Here is a 17,336-nt window from a genome sequence, read left to right as displayed (position 1 = left end):
TTGTGCTTTGTATGATCGGGTAAAAGGTTGAAAGCTCATCCTCGGATCCCACACACGCTGATTCTGCCCCCACGCGCATCAAAATGTCCGAAGAACAAACTCTCTTATCTTATATATGTTTGTGGGATGTACTATCGCTATCAAAACCGCAGTTCTAATAAGTAATCTCAAACGACCGAGGTACGAATCGGGCCGCAAAACTGGAGCCTCCAGTATTTATATCCTAAAAACGTGTCTTGTGGACCTAAGGTGCCGCGGCCGTCCGAATGTTCTCCAGAGTATTTGTATCACGTAATGACGCCAAGCATCGTGAACCAGATATCCATGTCGGAACCCGAAGCTTCAATGACGTGAGGAATGAGGTTTTTACAAAATCTGCATGCCCTCGTCTAGATCCGGGTCGCCGAGAATTTCCTTAGATAGTCGAGCCTAGGCAAACTGTACGCTAGATGAGTAGCTGCTCCGAACGGAGTGTATCAGCAGTAGGCTACGATAACCAGCAGCCACTCCACGTGCAGGATCTACATCAGCGGTGCGAAATGTCGAGGCTCGGGCAAGCGACCCCACGTGTGTCCTGCTCATCAACCTCGAATCTCGGGGTCCACAAGATCTCCCTGAAGTTTCTGGAGGATCTCCACGATGGCCCCGCTCGATGTTGAAAAATGCTCCGTTTCTGTGACAAATTCAATGGTTGTCAAACGTGTTGTAGCGGAGGCACCTTTCTCCGAGTAGGGCTGAGGGAAACTAACCGGATCCATTGGCTCACACGGCGACTTCGAGCGGAGACAGCTCCGTCATTCCTCGGAAGGCCTTTGTGCGGAATGCCGCGTGATTTAGCAAAGGATTCGGGGCAGGTCAGGCGCTTTGATAATACCATGGCTCGCAGCGTTTGGCTCTGCGTGGATAGCCGTTTAGTTGCACGCACTCCTTCCTTCACCCAATCACCGTACGTCATCCACCAACGTGTACGGGCGCGAGGCTAGCGGCGACCCCAAAGGTCTTCTAGGTAGGACTCAGCGGCGCATACTCTCTTCTTTGCTCGATGAAGCCTCGCCTTACTCGCACTTGCCGTTGAGGACGGCGCTGGCTCTGGGCGACCCGATCCCGCCTCGGCAGGCCTGACCCGACCGCACATCGCAGGCGCAATCGCAGCATTTCCACCCCCAGTCGACCGCGTTTAGTATGCTCAGTTCAAGTCCAAACCTCTCCTCCGCTCCAGCTTCGCCTGTTGCCACGTTCCAAAACCTTCGGAAGAGCCCCTACCATGCTGCGCGACGACGGCAATCTAGTTCTGTTGCCCCTCCTCGTCCACAGTTGAGCAGCGGCCCGACCCCAGCGCAACCGCAACAGTCGCCAGTGCTTTCGTTTGCCCGATCCCCACGAACCACATATTCTCCCCGCCAGACGATTGCTTCAAGAAAATACGCGGATGCGGGTACGCAATATTCGCCGGACGGTTTCCCTCCCACCTACAGGCCTCAGCCGCCGCCGATCGCGCCCACCGCCGATTCAGCACCCACTACTCAACCCCCACAAACCACCGTAACGATAGAGCGGGGGGACTCCTCCGCCGAGGTCACCATTACGGAACCGCCAGAGCCCAGCCTGCGGGTAGATCCGCAGCCAGCGGTGCCGGCGCAAACCACGCAACCCAGCAGGAGGGCATCAAGAGACAAAGAAAAGGTACCTCCGCGTGTACTGCAAAAACCCCAAAATGAGGCAGCGGCTGCGCCTGAGGAGCAGTCCTCTCCCGCCAAACGAGCACGACCACAGAGTGGGACAATCAAAGTCATGCCATTGAAGTACGAGACGTGCGACATGAAGGATCTGGGCATCTTGGTTTCCGATATGCTTATGGAGCTCGTGCGCTTGAACGACGACATGCCGTTGCGGGACGGGCAGCTCACACGATTTCACTCAAGGTAAAAATGCTAAACCACCGCGACGTTGTTGACATTGACGGTTTCGATAGAGCACCGCCAGCCATATCGGTCAAAGACTACCTCTTCCGCCTGATAGTCCACGCCACGATTTCCCCGCCCATCCTACTATCCATGGTCTTCTACGTCGACAAGCTCTGTTCAATGTATCCCGCCTTCACCATCAGCAGCCTGACCGTACACCGCTTCCTCATAACAGCCGCAACCGTTGCGGCGAAAGGGCTCAGCGACAGCTTCTGGACGAACAGCTTATATGCGAAAGTGGGCGGTGTCAGCTTGAGGGAATTGGCGTTACTCGAGCTGGAGTTTCTCAGAAAGCTAGATTGGCGGATCGTGCCGAAGCCTGAAGTCCTCGTGGATTACTACAGGGGTCTGGTGGAGCGAGGCGAAGGCTACGTCATGGAGAAGGAGGCAGGCTCTGAGGGGTCTTCAACCCCCCCAGACAGTTCAGCGGCATCGTCAAGGATCGAGGCGTTGGTTTCGAGCAACGGTTCGAGCGATTCATAGCATTGATACCGATATCATACGGTTTTCTTTTCTTCACCACGACGTCCCTGTCCTGCCAGCACTGCGTTTGACATCGTCATTCTTGGGAGCTTTATACGCGATGGGAGAGCAAGGCGTTTGGACATAGGGTGGCCGGCCTGATGAGCTGGTCACCTCGACTGCAGGGTCACAGCAGCAGTTATAAAAATGGCGACATCGGTACATGGAGAAAGGCGCACTACAAGTGTTTCGGGTGCTTTGATACCAACGGGTCGGCCCTGCTTCCGGTTGGCCGAGAAGGGATGCAGTCCGTATCACACCGGGCATACATACCTTTACAGCGTAGAATTTGTAGAGGTTGCTGCATGGTGCAGGAGGAAGTGCTGCGGCTTACGAGCATGCGCAATCCCAGACAAGCATACGCTGGCACCAGAAAATGGCAGAGCGTAGTGCTTGATGATTGGTTCTTCGGCCTTGGTAACATGATAATAAAATGCCCCCGAAGGGATCGAAATTGCCTCTTTGAGGAAAGGTGAATCGCTGTACACTAGCGGCGCCATCGTGAGTGATGCGTTGGACAAATGATATTGCCGAATTTGGACGATCCTAGTCGACACCGCTTCGATGGGCACGTCGTAAGGAAAGAGTGAGGCTTGCCTTCGGCAATTTGTGGCTCTTTCCAACTTGTTGCATCTTTCTAGAATCGCAGCTGCAAAGGCGAGATCGGTAGCGGTCAGGCCCCGACGACCATGTGCTCAAGACATGCAAGAGCAGTCTCAGTGCTCCTTAGCGACTTGAAACCATTACTTCCTCCGAATCGTCTCCACCCCCACGTCCGCTCAGACACCCGATTCCTTTACGAAAGCGCCCTTGAAAGGTCGTGTGCTGCCTTTGCGGAGGAGCCGTCGTCTACCGTGCTCACAGTTCAACACCGCACGGCTACCGCGCTCTGCCAGCCTGAGCTGTCTTGTCTTGCTTGCGGCGGCAGCAGCGAAAGTATCATGAGAGTGAGTCGCGCTATTCCAGGTCCCGCCCCATAATGGCTGTCGCAGGTGTCTTGCGGGCGGCGTGATGTGCCTTCCCCGCGTACCTGAGGTAGTGGTAGCCGCTCCATCCCACATCTCCCATGCGCAACGCGCTCGCGTGTGCTAATATGACCGACAGAAGCGCCAGTATACATGAACGGTATGCCCACGATATGACCGACATGGGCCGGTGGGAGCTTAGCCAGCGACCGCACGACAATTGGGTCGTCAAGTACCCCGAGGCACCTGTTGCGCCCTCCGCGTTTGCGTTCGCAGAGCAGCCTGCCTTGACCGAAAGCCTGGGACAGCTGCAGCTCGGACGGGTACCTAAGACGCGCACCAGGGTCGCTCGCCATGGCTCAGATCCTCACGCGATGCGCCCCTCCAGCAGCGGCGGAGACGCGATGCTCCCGTACCGCCAGCTTGCCCCGCCGCGACGAGCAGAGTCGTATTCGCACCCAACGCCCCTCGAGGACTTCCGCCGCTCGAGACGGTGGCCGCCGAGCGGATACCGGCAGGATGATGCCTTAGATGCGCACCAAGCTGAAGAATTGATATGCGCCGGAACATCTACGTTCCTGGGCTATTGCGATGCGATTCCAAACACACCTGAAGGGTACAACCACTTCTACGCCGTCATGCACTCGGAACATCAGAGCAGGACAGATCGTGGACCAATTCAGGCTGACGCATACCGCTATGCTTCCCTGAACCTGACGGGCGCTTCTGAAAGCCAATTTCCATGGCTATCTCTGGAGCAGCCTTGTATGGCCTACGCTTATGGAAAGGGTGCTGGTACGACTACACTGAATTACTATGTCAGCAAGTCGGGTAGCAGTCATCCCCCGGTCAAGCCCACTGGCGAGATAAAGCCACGGAAGATTAAATTCCTCCAGATCCTGGACCGGTTACAGCATTTGGAAGCCGGTCTCGAGGAAGATGTCAGTCAATTTTTTGCCTCGCTCTCAATGTGGTTCAAGTGACCTGACTTTGGTTGATAGGATCCAGACGAGATATATAGATATCTCTACAGCACGCTCATTGAAGATCCAGAGCGTTATAGTGACCACCCCCATCTGGACCTCCAGCAGCAAATGAACGATCTCATCGCTGTTCTCAGTCATCCCTCATGGATAGATTTTTCCAACCCCAAGAACCAAGTAGTCGCTAAATTCTTCGATTCGCCAGACCAGCTCAGAAAGCAGGAATTCTTCCATCAGCTACTCCTTTCCGTGGAACTGTATCTTCGCATTCATTCCGAAAAGCATACGGATAAGTTCAAACGGAAGCTCATGTTACAGCTTTCTCCAACTATAGCCTGGGATCTCGCAGTCGCACAACGATGGTTAGAGAATATGGAGATCACGAAAACCAGAACGTCTGCCAATCAAAGCACCTTTAGCTTTGAGCTCAAGAGTAAGAAACGGCAAAAAGACGCATTGAGGTTATTCGCTGCGACACTGAAGTGGCCAAATATGGACGAGATAGACTATGTTCTTGAGGAGAAGGACAAGATGGAGAAGCCGCCGGAAGACCGTTCAGCAGACGCAATGTCGTGGTTTTCTGGGATTATACTTCCCGGACGAACGCTTCCGTGGCTTATCATGAACAGCTTGATTGACTGTGACCGAGATACGGGAGATTCGCTGAAATATCTGACGCATATGCACCAGTCATCAGGATTTCAGTACCGAGCCAACACGTACTGGTCAGCGCAGAGCATTGTGGGAAAGGTTTTGGGCGCTGCACGGGGCGTTAAGCAAATAGCTGGTTGGGTAGGACCATGCATTTACACTCCAGATCTGAAGCGCACAGAATGTGTTCGCGTCCATCAACTTGCATCACCAGACCCGAGACTCATTCCCCAGGATGTCGCGCACATGGACACTCGGACGAACCCACTGGGATCAGTTGAGGACAGCTACCCGATCGACGATTACGAAGTGCCGATGCCAGACTTGGACGAGGTGACTGACCTCATTCGGATAGAGAAGCTCAGCTTCCTTCCTGCAAAAGATCAGCCGTCGTCCGCTCGGCAGGGTGCTGGAGGTCCGCTCATATTTGATGCGGGCATCTACTTTGCTTGTGGTGGTGAGAGCTGGCCAATGAAGCTCAGATACGATGTCGACTTCATCAATGCCTTCCCTTGCCACCAAGGTCCGCATGGTAAGGACTCTTCCCTCTCCTCAACTTTCACCTGTCTCACATGCCTAGTCCTTTTCTACGACTTCAGCTACACCGCCATCAAGATCGACGACGGCCTCGTTGACATCCACGACTGGGGCCGTCAATCTGGTCGAACATCGCGATCACGACCCACCTCTTCCCGCTCTTCTCCAGGAAAGAAGGCACTAGCTCTCGCAAGTGCAAGCACCGAACCGGCGCATATGCAGGTCAGCAAGGTGCTTGCTATTGAGGCGCTTGGTGTGAGTGACAACGAAGTCTTCGCTAGGGCTTGGTGTGCGCATCATGGGCACAGTGCTATAGTAGCGAATGTCAAGGAGACGTGCATGGCCTGCGCGATTCGGGAAGCGTATGCAGCCTGTGTGAGCGTTGTCATCTTCACAGAGGGAGGCAAGGAGACGGAAAAGGATGAAGGCATCTACATTCAAGATGTCTGAAAAGAGGTAAGTCCACGCGGGCGGGAAAGAGTCCGCCTTCGGACATTACAATACAATATTTCATATGTTTGGCACGGCGGTGGGATGGCAGGCGGCGTCTGGGAATGCACCCGCGGCTACGGCTGCGGCTCCTGCATCACTGCGCTGCTTTGGGTGGGACGGTAGGCATTTGGATGGCGGATCATGGGTTACGAGATACCGATTCATGAAAACTACGTAGCAATGAGCTATGAATGTATGAACTACCTATGAGCTTGGTTTCAAGACTTGCCATGACTGGTTACAAAGCAAACATTTTGGCAATGTGGAAGGAGCAAACTCAGGGTAGGTTGTACCAGTCTTAGATATTGGAATTTTTGGTCACGTGCCCTATCTGGACCCCGGCCTAAAGCCGCCGGTGACGTTGAGCTCACCACGCGTGCGACCTCAGTGCTTACACAGCCAGCTTTTTATCGGTAGGCGTTTGCCCAGCTGCTCCCATGTTCGGGTTCCGTCCTCAGGCAATAAAGACAAATTGTTTGACGTGTGCCGATTGAACGATCACCGTTGAACCTCCGGCTACGAGCTGTAGCTCCCGCGCTGCGCAACATTGTACCTCGAAGCCTCACTGTCCACGTCCCACGATTTACGCTGCTCACTCGACCCGCTCACATGCCGCACTCGTTTCCTTCCTTATAACGTCCCGAAACCCTCAATATCGACCTCTATATTTCTCCCCGCAATATGGGCCGCTCTACGATCCCGCCTGCGCTCATCGAGCTTTCGAATCCTAGCAGCCCCGAAGCGCAGCTAAATGCGCTGCGGAATCTGAAGAATGAGATTGTGGGCCACGAGCAGAGGAAAGAACTTGCGGTTGTGCATGGCGTTGTGAAGCCGCTTGCGGGCTTGCTGCGGACCGAGACGAGGAAGGGTGGGAAGAGGCGGAGAGGAGGAGGTGTTGCGAATGGGAACTCTGGGGCTGGCAGAGAAGAGGTAGAGGTGGGGTGGACGGCTGAGGATGAGCTGAGGTTCCACGCTACGCTTGTGGTGGGGAGTCTGGCGAATGGTGAGTTATTTTGCGGGGAATCATCCTCGGGAAAGATGTGAAGGAATGTGATTGCTGATTTCGAATTGGGAATATAGGTGGCCCGGCTTTCATTACGCCGCTGCTTGCGGGCGATGTTCTTCCTCCGCTGCTTGAAGCTCTGTCGCCGAGCGAAACGCCGTCTAAGCTCCTCGTAACTACTTTGCGGACGCTCAATCAGATCGTGGATGCTGTAGCGCAGGAGAGACCGTTCTGGGACTCCTCGTCGCTGCTGTCGCAGTCGGTGAATCAGCAGATATATACGAAGCCTGTAGTTGAAAACTTGGCGGAGATCCTGGCACAGACGGCAAGGTCGAGGGTTGTACACCAGCAGATATCGTCGGCGGCACAGCTCATAACGAAGACATGTCGGGAAGAAAGCCAGAAGAGATTGCTATTGGACGCGGGCGTGCTGGACTTGCTCACAGCGAAGATGGCTGCGGTCGCCGCCTCGGACGATCCGTCACGAAGACCAGATACCAGACAAGCACAGACCGAAGCGCTGCCGGTGACATATCTGCCGGATATACTTGAGGCCATATCTGCGATTATCAAAGACTCGCATTATAACACGGCGCGTTTCGTGTATTCACAACATATCCAGAATCTCTTTGCCTGGCCGAAGGGAGCTTCAGGGACGTACGAGGGGTACAGTGGATCGCAGGCGAGTTCTTGGGATAAGCTGATACCGAGGTTGCAGACGCTGCAGAGTAAATCCGATCCATATACAAAGAGTTGGCCTGCTCTCGGCTCGTTCGCATCGTCAGCGGGCGAGGGTGGTAGTTACACGCGGTTACCAAGCATGGAATCTCTACAACCTTCGTCGAGCAGGAACATCATCTCAGACGAATCCGAGACGCCACTTTTCACATGGCTCATGTTCGTAGCAAGGAGAGGGGAGGGTAGAGAACGCCTGGCCGCATGCTGGCTGCTTGCTTTGCTGAAGAAATTCGGTGAGCGCTGGTCTCTGAGCGATCCCACGAAACCGACGCGTGAACGCCACTTTTCCTACCTTATCATACCGCTGGTGGTCAAGATGATCGAAGAGGCGAACCCCAACGCAAAGTATGCGGAGAAGATGCACTTGCTCGACCCTGCGGACAGAGAGGAGCTAAGATTCGTTCTTGAACGATCACCCCTGGTCCTGGCGGAGCTCATTGCGAGTAATAAGACGTTGCAGAGTGCCGCCGTGGATGCAAAAATCTTGCCTGTGTTAGTACAGATCTTAAAGAAGTCATTTGACCCCATCACTACTTCCACGAAGCCGCTGTGGCAGCCGAGGTCTTCAGCACCCGCAGTTCGGGATCCTATGATCGATGCTGCGTCGTCGACGTTGGGAAGACCGGGACTGGGTGTCGACATTGTGCACGCGTACAAGTACAGAGAAAGCGCTCTTCTGGCGTTAGCCGCGATAGCGGATTCTCAAGATGGGTTCAGGAAGCTCATCATTGAGATGGGTGGTGCGCCACTAATCATCGATTCTCTTGTCCCCTTTACAAGCGATTCACAATCTGCAGGTGCAAGCTCAACAATGGCCAAGGACGGCAATCCGGAGGCTGTGCTTATCGCAGCTTGCAAAGTCACGAGGTCGCTTTCGAGGTCGGTGAGCGTGTTGCGGACGAGCTTGATCGATCATGGGATTGCACAGCCTGTTTTCGATCTGTTGACACATCCGAAGATTAAGGTGCAGATTGCTGCTACGGAGGTCATTACGAATTTGGTCCTGGAGGTGTCTCCGATGCGCACGGTACGTCAATATTTGCTTACAACTTTATGAAGTGTTGTTACTGATCAGATACGTGACGCAGGAAATCATTGAGGCCGGTGCACTGGAAACACTTTGTGAGCATTGCCGCTCCGCCAACTTCGACCTCAGATACGGTAGTCTTTGGGCGCTCAAGCATCTATGTCTAGGCCTCCCACCTCACATGAGGAAAAAGTGTCTGGATACATTGGGCGTGGGCTGGCTTAAGCAGGTGCTCAACGGTGAACCTTCGTCGAAAGCAGCTCCTTCAGCGCCTCTCGGTATGGGCACGCCCAACGCGGCGGGCGAGCAAGTCGATATACTCAACGCCGTTGACGATCCTCACATGGATGTCGACGAAGAACCGTCTTCTTCAGAAGACGAAGACACCATGACCGACAGCATTCCCTCGCTCCGTCGGCACCAACGCCCAGGCTCACGCTACACAAGCGCAACAAACATCCGCGACCGCCTCCAGCAGATAAAGAGCGACGAACACGACACCAGTATAAGCAACGAACGCGACGACATCCGCATACAAGAGCAAGCCCTCGACTTCGTCCGCAACTTTATCACCGAAGAGAAAGCCTCGGGCGAAATGATCGACCATCTTCTCAACGAATTCAACCGCACCGAATTCTTCGAGCTCCTCGATTCGAAACTGCGTCCAAAGAACACAGCACCCACCTCCTCCTCTACCACCCAAACATCCCAGAGCATGACCGCCAACACCGGCATCTCAGCACCAACCTACTGGTCCCCCTCCACCTCGCGCCTCTCCTCCTTCTCTCAAACCCAACCACCAACCCAGGCCCAACCAAACTGGGCCGCCTACCCCGCCACCGACCTCATAATCGCAACCCTCTACATCCTCGTCCACCTCGCCAACGGCCAGCCCTCGCACCGCTCCCTCCTCATCTCCCAAACACCCCTCATGACGCATATCCTCCCGCTCCTCACACACCCCCGCCGCGACGTCCGCCTGCCCTGCGCGTGGTTCATAAATAACCTCGTCTGGGAAGAAGACAGCAGCGACGCGGGTCCCACGCGGGAGCGCGCGCTGCAGTTGAGGCATCTAGGGTTTGAAGAAGGCGCACGGGGGCTGGGGCGGGACATCGATCTGGACGTTAGGGAGAGGGCGAAGACGGCGGTGGAGCAGTTGGGGAAGTTACTTGGGGGGCGCAGCAGTATGGGAGCGCTTCTGGGCATCAGGTTTTTGGGGAGGGGTGGGAGGTGGACTGGGCGGGTTGAGGGGCTGGGGGACGCATAGGGGAGTTGGGGAGGGAGTAGTGTAGGGGAGTGGAGTAATGGATGGGAGCATGGAGCAGGAAAAGGCGTATCGTATGTATGGGGGATTGAGTGTTTTGCTAGAGGAAGTTGTGTTATGGACACGCTACGCTACGATATGCTAGCTGTAGCCGTAGCTGTAGCTGTAGCTGTAGCTGTAGCTGTAGCTATATATGTATGTATGATGCTTGTACGCTCTTGCCATCCATCCATCCATACGCGAAGGCCGCATCGCATAATGTTACGTACTATAGAAGCAAGATACATTAAGTCTAATGCATCTCAAGCTCCTCTGCATTTGCCTTGGATATTCCAGAGAACTTGAATCAGCATAAGATAGGTCGATTAGTCACAACGTTGCGTCCTTCCTGCGCCCCGAACCGAACCTTACGTACAACCCCGCACTGTGGGCGCGCCAGGATATGCATATGCATCCCATCCGGACAGAGCCGTGGACATATCAAAATTCAGAAAAGCAGCATCATCTCACATTACGCTCACACACGTAACCATGGCATCACTACCAATTCCGCTTCTTGTCTTGCATCAAGTGCACCAAGCTGGGGAAGCTATCGGGGATGCTTCGAATCACGATCATACATCACGACAACAGCTGACGCACAATTTGTGGAAAGAACTCAAAATCCATGTTCACTCGTGTGTTCAGCAACGAATGCACAGCCTCTACGTCTATCTGCATACAAGCGATCTACAGCCCAGCAAGGATATAGTGGTCTATCCAAATCTCGCATCTCTCTCGACCAGGGACGTCAAAAACGCGATCAAGTATTAGACTGCCCGCATGGGCAGGGTAGGGAGAACCTCAACTCCTCTAATGCAATGCAGGTCTGGCCCAGCCCCTCAGCAAGCCATCTGCCGTGTTCATAACTTCGTGTCGTAGATCTACTCGTTGTCGCTGTCGGCGCCGATCTCCATCTTCGCGGCCTTGCCAGCAGTCATCTTGGGGACGGGAGCGGCCATTTTGGAGGGAGCGGTGCCGAGACCGTTGCGGTTGCGGAAGAAGAGGACGCCCTTGCCTTCGCCCTGAGCACCCTCGCTGGGCTCGACCCAGTGGCACCATCGGGCGCTCTTCCAGATGGACTTCAGGAAGCCGATGGATCCACCCTCGGTATCAGATCGGTAGTGCCTGCCCATGACCTTCTTGATAGCCTCGGTGGCCTCATCAGCGTGGTAGAAGGGGATCGTGGAAACGTAGTGGTGGAGGACGTGGGTCTCGATGATGCCGTGGAGAAGCGTGCGGCCGACGAAGCCGAACTCGCGATCGATGGTGGCAGCGGCGCCACGTGTGTAGGTCCAGGTCTGAGCGTCGTAGTGAGGAAGAGTAGGGTCGGTGTGCTGGAGGAAGGTAATGGCGACTGTGTCTCGTTAGTCCCAATCCCTAAAGGTCAGGATTATGCAATTGACTTACCGAGCCAGTGGTTCACCCAGAGGTACGGGAGGATGTACCAGACGAGGAGGTTCGAGAAGCCGAAGGTCTTGCCAATGTACCAGAGAGCACCGATGACGACGGCCAGACCAGCATCGCTGGCGAGGATCAAGTGCTCGTCCTTCCTCTCGTACAGAGGGCTGGACGGGTTGAAGTGGTTGACGCCGCTGAAGATACCGTTCTGCTTTCCCTTGCCTTTGCCCTCGGGCTGCCTCTCGTGGTAGTTGTGGCCGGTGACGTTGGCGATGAGGTACATGGGCCAGCCGCCGAGCTGCTGCACCACCGAGTGGATGAGGGTCGCAATGGGAGTCTCCTCAGTCAGCTCGTGAAGCTCGTGGGCCAGCTTGCCGACACGCGAAGCGTATTGGTCTCTCGTCTTAGGAACAAAGACCATGTCGCGCTCCATGTGGCCGGTAGCCTTGTGGTGCTTTCCGTGGGAGATCTTCCAGGAGAAGTAGGGAACGAGGAGCACAGTGTGGGCAATGAAGCCAACCGTGTCGTTCAGCACCTTGGAGGGAGAGAACGATTGGTGACCGCACTCGTGGGCCATGACCCAGAGACCAGTTCCGAACAGACCCTGAATGACAGTATATCCGGCCCACAACGCAGTTCGCACAGCAGTCGAGGGGATGGTCTCGGGAGTCACATAGTTGTGGAAGAGGTAGAAAGTGGCCGCAAGGCAGGCTATGTCGCGGGCGACATAGCCGAGACCACGGGCTCCTGACCGCTCGAAGCAGTGCTTGGGGATGGCATCGCGGATATCCTTGATGGTGTAGTCAGGGATCTGAAATTCGTTGCCGTAGGTGTCGAGCAGCGTCCCGCGCGCGTTCTTGACATTTACTTCATCGACAGAGCTGAGAGAGGAGAGCGAAGTGTTGGAAGCCGAACCGGTCGGCGAATCGATTGGCGACGTGCTCGCAGAGGGTGCCGACGAGGACACGACCGAGTCGGTAGTGACATTCCTCTTGAGGACGGGGTTCTGGGGGCGGGCGGTGGTGGCCATGTTGGAAGGGACGTGAGGACTGCTGGGGAGAGTAGCAGCGGGGTCAATTGGCGGTGGGCGAAGAAGGTGCCAACGAGCTGGCGTGTTGTTGAGAGGCGGGCGGCCTGTTGGGAGGGAGGTGCAGCGCAAGTACACACCGCGCTAACGACAGACACACAAGTCAGAGGCGTTGAGCGAGCGGAAAAGCAGTCAAGAAGGTAGTTCGTGGCGGGCGGCACACTTTTATAAGCGCGGTATGCAGGCGGTCAAAATTTCTTGGGACCCTGAGCTGCCACGGCTGCCCCTTCGACCGTAGTGCGGGTCGTCGCTGCGCGTTCGAGAATGGGCGCACAGTTCACGACACGCGGTACCTGGCCGGGGCCACGACCACTGGCGCCCCTGCACTGCACCGCTCTGACATCGGAGAATCTCACAACTGGCTGCCTTTTGCCTCAATTGCCACCGCTGTGGGTTCACCTTGAAGCACTGACGATTAGACAATGCTGAGACCCGCCGAGGCGTGAGCGGACAGCGCCAGCAGGGCCAAACCGGAGCGATGGCCCCTCGCTAACTTTCTGAAGCACCCGCCGCATTCCCACATTCACTCCCTCCAGCCTCTGGGCTCTTCTGTCGCGCGATGATCTCCCCTCCGCCGGCTTGGCGACCACAATGCACGCAGCAGACCGCCATTTTGCGCCCACCCTCACGTTCCTGTCACGCTAAACTTTGCCAATGGCTTGCCGCAAGTGGCCATCGCTTCGCTCCCCGGAGACAGCTTTTTTCAGCTCCTCCACAAGGCGCCCACTAGGCAGTCCTATCAGCGGAGCTTTGATATCAACTGCATAGCTACTACTGCACTGTGCGTCGCGCAATGGCTCTCGCAAAAGCTCGAGATAGGAAATCTGAGTGAAACGCAGGGACTCCATCTGGCACCGATCGTTGGTTCCACGGGCCCTGGGCCCTTGCGAGCTCGGAACGTCTTTCGCCACGTTGGAACTTCATTCGCTTTCCCGTGCCGAGGTTCACCCTCTCTCCACAGTTGGTCCAACTGCTGCTCAACGTGGGGATTCGCCGTACATGTTTGGAGCTCGGCGCTCTCTTTCATGCAATTCATCTGAAAGCTGCATGCCATCAACCATCTCACATGCGAACGCCATGTTGGCATCTGAAAGGTACAGCGCCCTATTAAGTCCCCACAAGGCTCAATACGTTGCCAAGATGCCCTCTGAATCTCATATCTGGGGTAACACGGAGACCGATATGCTGATAAGGGTTCCAAACCCTTTGTTCGCTACGTGCGCTTCACAGCTGTCAACTACGGACAGCGATGCAGACGTCTCAACAGGAAGCACAATCACATGTTGGCGTGCAAGCCTCGGAAACGACATTGGTTCATGTGCTCAAGCTAGTCAGACATGCAGAACATCAGAGGTCAAGTTCTTCGTTCGATAGATGACGCCGTGGCGCAGTCGTGGCTTTCATGGACGAATGCATCAAGCGCACGTTTCCCAGGGTCTCGCCCGTTTGTCTTACATGTCACGTTATTGTATATACCAGGTGTGTTCCCAAAGAAGTTACAAGCGCACCTATTGTCTGCTTTCCGTCAAATTCCTCCATCAGAGGGTCATAACATTCAGCCAAGATAAGGCTGTTTTCCCCTCGTGCATAACAATGGATGATAACAACTGCATCACCCCGAGACGATCAAGTATCAACAAACCCCTCGGCTCTCCACCAACGAATAAGTTTCGTTTGCGTCTAAAGCGCATTGGCTAAGAAAACAATTGCCAAAAAGCTTCGCTCTGCCAGGAAACTGGACTTGGTCTTGCCACGAGTGCCACGCAATTCGCGACTACGCCAATGCCGCCAAGACGCCTTCTCCAAGGCGCTAGTAGCATGCCCTCAGATATCGTGCAAACACCTTCCCCACAACCCTCAACCTGCCATCACTGTGCCTCAGTATAAAACATACACATCTATATCGTTCGCGTGTACGCGTTCAGGAGCAGCACTCTCTCATCCTAAAGTGGCGTCCGTACAAGCAGCTATTCGCAACTACATCACCAATGATTCAATAACATTCACTGAATCGACGCTTCCCCATCACCAAGAAGCGTTCCAATTAAGCTCCGAAACCCTACCGACAAGCTATCCCTAACATTTGCTTGTGTCGAGGTGCTTGTCTCTCCGTGACTGAAAGTCGTTTGCCACGACTTTGAACCTCGACCGAAATTTCTTGTTTGCCTTGGCAAGTGGGGTTAAGATGCCGACTCTTGCGGTTGACAACTTCAACATCGTTTGCGCCTGTCTTGGCGGTTTCATCACGATCTTTGGACTTGTCTCATACCTCCTCAAAGAGAAATTCTATCTATCCGAGGCTCGTAAGCTTATCGACTTCATCATGAAAACCACGACTGACGATATTCAGTAATATCCCTCATTGCTGGGGTCATCTTCTCTCCCAATGCTACCAATCTGATAAAACCTGAGGAATATGCTCTGTACGATGAAGAAACCCTGCACATGATCACACTTTACTTCTCTCGCCTGGTCCTCGGAGTTCAGGTCGTACTTGCGGGAGTGCAACTACCTTCCAAGTACCTCAAGACGGAATGGAAAAGCTTAGCTCTCCTTTTAGGTCCAGGAATGGCCGTCATGTGGCTGGTGACGAGCCTTTTGATTTATGCACTTGTTCCGTACGTACCACCGTGCATTCGGGCATAGGCCCTTCGCGCAAGCACAGAGCCTGCAAATCGGCTTTACTCGGTTGCTAATGCTACTCGTAGGCACATCCATTTTGTTGAAGCTCTCGCAGTCGGCGCTTGCGTCACCCCCACGGATCCAGTTCTTTCGAACTCCATCGTCAAGGGAAAGTTTGCAGACAAAAACATACCAAAAGAGTTACAGAAGATCATTGTGGCCGAATCAGGTGCCAACGATGGCTTGGGCTATCCGTTCCTATTCCTCCCACTTTACATTATTCAGCACACTGGCCAGGGCTCCGATCACAGCATAGCCAACGCCATGGGCGCTTGGTTTGGTGAGACATGGGGTTATACCATATTACTCAGTGTAGTGTACGGCGCCGTAGTAGGTTGGATTGCCAAGGAACTTCTTCATTGGGCAGAAGAGCGCAAGTATGTGGACAAAGAGAGCTTTCTCGTGTTCGCTATTACACTGGCAGTAAGTTAGCGGTTTCTACAGCAACAGGGCATGTAGGCCCGCCATGCGTTTGCATTGCATCCTACAACCACTCTTCAATTGACGATCACGTACGCGCATAGTATGGACGCTAACGAGTGTAGCTCTTCATAGTTGGGACAATGGGTATGGTCGGATCTGACGATATCCTCGCGTGTTTCATTGCCGGCAATACGTTTACCTGGGAGTGAGTAACCTTGCTTGAGTCTCTTAAACGTTACGCAGGACATTAACGAGGATATAGCGATTGGTTCCGGCTTGAAACGGAGGACGATAGTTTCCAACCTACAATTGATATGCTCCTGAACGTATCTGTGTTCATCTGGTTTGGTAAGCTATGCGACATCTCATGTCGTACCCGCCACTGACCTCTCCTAGGCGCTGTTGCCCCGTGGAAGGAATTCTATACCAACAATGTCATCCCCATCTACAGGCTCGTCTTTCTCGGCATTCTCGTCCTGCTCCTTCGTCGACCACCCATCGTTTTTGCAATGCATAAACGCATTCATCAAATCGAAGAAAAGCGTCAGGCCATATATGTCGGCTTCTTCGGTCCTATTGGCGTCAGCGCGATATTCTACCTCTACATTACACTTGACTATTTGCGCAAAAATGTTACGGTGGATGGGGAGCCGAGAGAAGATGCAGTATATCTGATGGAGGTAACAAATATAGTTGTTTGGTTCCTTGTCATCTGTAGTGTGGTAAGTTTCATATCATCCGCTGTTGTCAGCCTCGCTAAGCATCATAGATCATCCACGGCTTAACGATTCCCATGTCCAAACTTGGACTCTGGCTACCAAGGTCAATTTCTCGAGCTGTCTCCTCGGCTAGAGAAGACAGCCCAGAGCCTTTCCATGTCAGGCAGAACACAGAAGAAGCTGTACATGAGATCGACGAAGGGCTTCGACGCCGTCAAGGAGGTTCCAGCACGGCTGCCAATATACTACCTCGCAGCGTGTATCGGATCGGGAGGACCATCGTCCGGTCAGATAATTCTTCGCAGCCACAATCACGGGGGGATTCTCAGCCTCCCGTTCCGCTGTCCAGCGCGCCGACATCATCCTCGACCAGTAACGGCAATGCGGTTGGTTCACAGGACAAGATCGGTTCACAGGACAAGATAGGTCTTCCTGACGGAACAAGCAGTGACACACGCGTCAACACACCCCAACCAGCTCAGCTCAACCAAAGGGCGATTCGGTTCCCTGACGAAGTTGAGCAATCGCAGAAACCTTAGCTGCCTATAAGACAACACCCCTAGGCCAAACGTCTTCCCGGCAACAGAGTAGCCCCGCACTCTGGGTGGAAAGTCAGACGGTCTCTAAATCAAGGTGTAACGCACACGTAAGGCAGTGTCGAATCACAGTCCCACAGCAGCAAGGGAAATATAAACACTAGCATTTGTATTATGTAGCAGATACAGCACAGTTCAATCATGGTTACTCGGATCTCTAATGGCTTAGCTCCCGTCGTTGAGTCCATGCTACATTTCTATCAAAGACCGTATTTGTTTGGCTCCCGTTGGCTCCCCCTTGGC

General features: G+C 54.2%; 5 protein-coding genes across 5 annotated transcripts; 4 read left to right on the top strand and 1 right to left on the bottom strand.

The window, feature by feature from the left end:
- Positions 1–1,182: 1,182 nt before the first annotated feature.
- PHO80 (Pho80p cyclin) lies at positions 1,183–2,447 on the top strand (the record flags this gene model as incomplete). The annotated part of the gene is made up of 2 exons (XM_056218000.1): positions 1,183–1,922; positions 1,973–2,447. The coding sequence occupies 2 exons, from the start codon at positions 1,183–1,185 to the stop codon at positions 2,445–2,447; spliced, it is 1,215 nt and encodes a 404-aa protein (XP_056067265.1).
- Positions 2,448–3,552: 1,105 nt separating this feature from the next.
- On the top strand, positions 3,553–6,072 carry N0V89_009248 (uncharacterized protein; the record flags this gene model as incomplete). Its single annotated transcript, XM_056217999.1, has 3 exons — positions 3,553–4,392; positions 4,453–5,617; positions 5,666–6,072. 3 exons carry the CDS (start codon positions 3,553–3,555, stop codon positions 6,070–6,072), a joined length of 2,412 nt encoding a protein of 803 aa, XP_056067264.1.
- A 723-nt stretch (positions 6,073–6,795) lies between these two features.
- N0V89_009247 (uncharacterized protein) lies at positions 6,796–10,149 on the top strand (the record flags this gene model as incomplete). The annotated part of the gene is made up of 3 exons (XM_056217998.1): positions 6,796–7,117; positions 7,195–8,882; positions 8,944–10,149. 3 exons carry the CDS (start codon positions 6,796–6,798, stop codon positions 10,147–10,149), a joined length of 3,216 nt encoding a protein of 1,071 aa, XP_056067263.1.
- Positions 10,150–11,069: 920 nt separating this feature from the next.
- FAH12 (Oleate hydroxylase fah12) lies at positions 11,070–12,616 on the bottom strand (the record flags this gene model as incomplete). Its single annotated transcript, XM_056217997.1, has 2 exons — positions 11,070–11,542; positions 11,596–12,616. The coding sequence occupies 2 exons, from the start codon at positions 12,614–12,616 to the stop codon at positions 11,070–11,072; spliced, it is 1,494 nt and encodes a 497-aa protein (XP_056067262.1).
- A 2,242-nt stretch (positions 12,617–14,858) lies between these two features.
- Positions 14,859–17,036, top strand: N0V89_009245 (uncharacterized protein; the record flags this gene model as incomplete). Its single annotated transcript, XM_056217996.1, has 8 exons — positions 14,859–14,976; positions 15,024–15,291; positions 15,382–15,778; positions 15,901–15,983; positions 16,041–16,126; positions 16,175–16,500; positions 16,548–16,600; positions 16,661–17,036. 8 exons carry the CDS (start codon positions 14,859–14,861, stop codon positions 17,034–17,036), a joined length of 1,707 nt encoding a protein of 568 aa, XP_056067261.1.
- Between the last annotated feature and the right edge of the window lie 300 nt (positions 17,037–17,336).

This window comes from Didymosphaeria variabile (assembly GCF_027946475.1).
Source record: "Didymosphaeria variabile strain IMI 356815 chromosome Unknown scaffold_7, whole genome shotgun sequence".
Taxonomy (NCBI): domain Eukaryota; kingdom Fungi; phylum Ascomycota; class Dothideomycetes; order Pleosporales; family Didymosphaeriaceae; genus Didymosphaeria; species Didymosphaeria variabile.
Note: the sequence above shows the minus strand (reverse complement) of the source record. Positions and strands in the feature narration are given on the sequence as shown.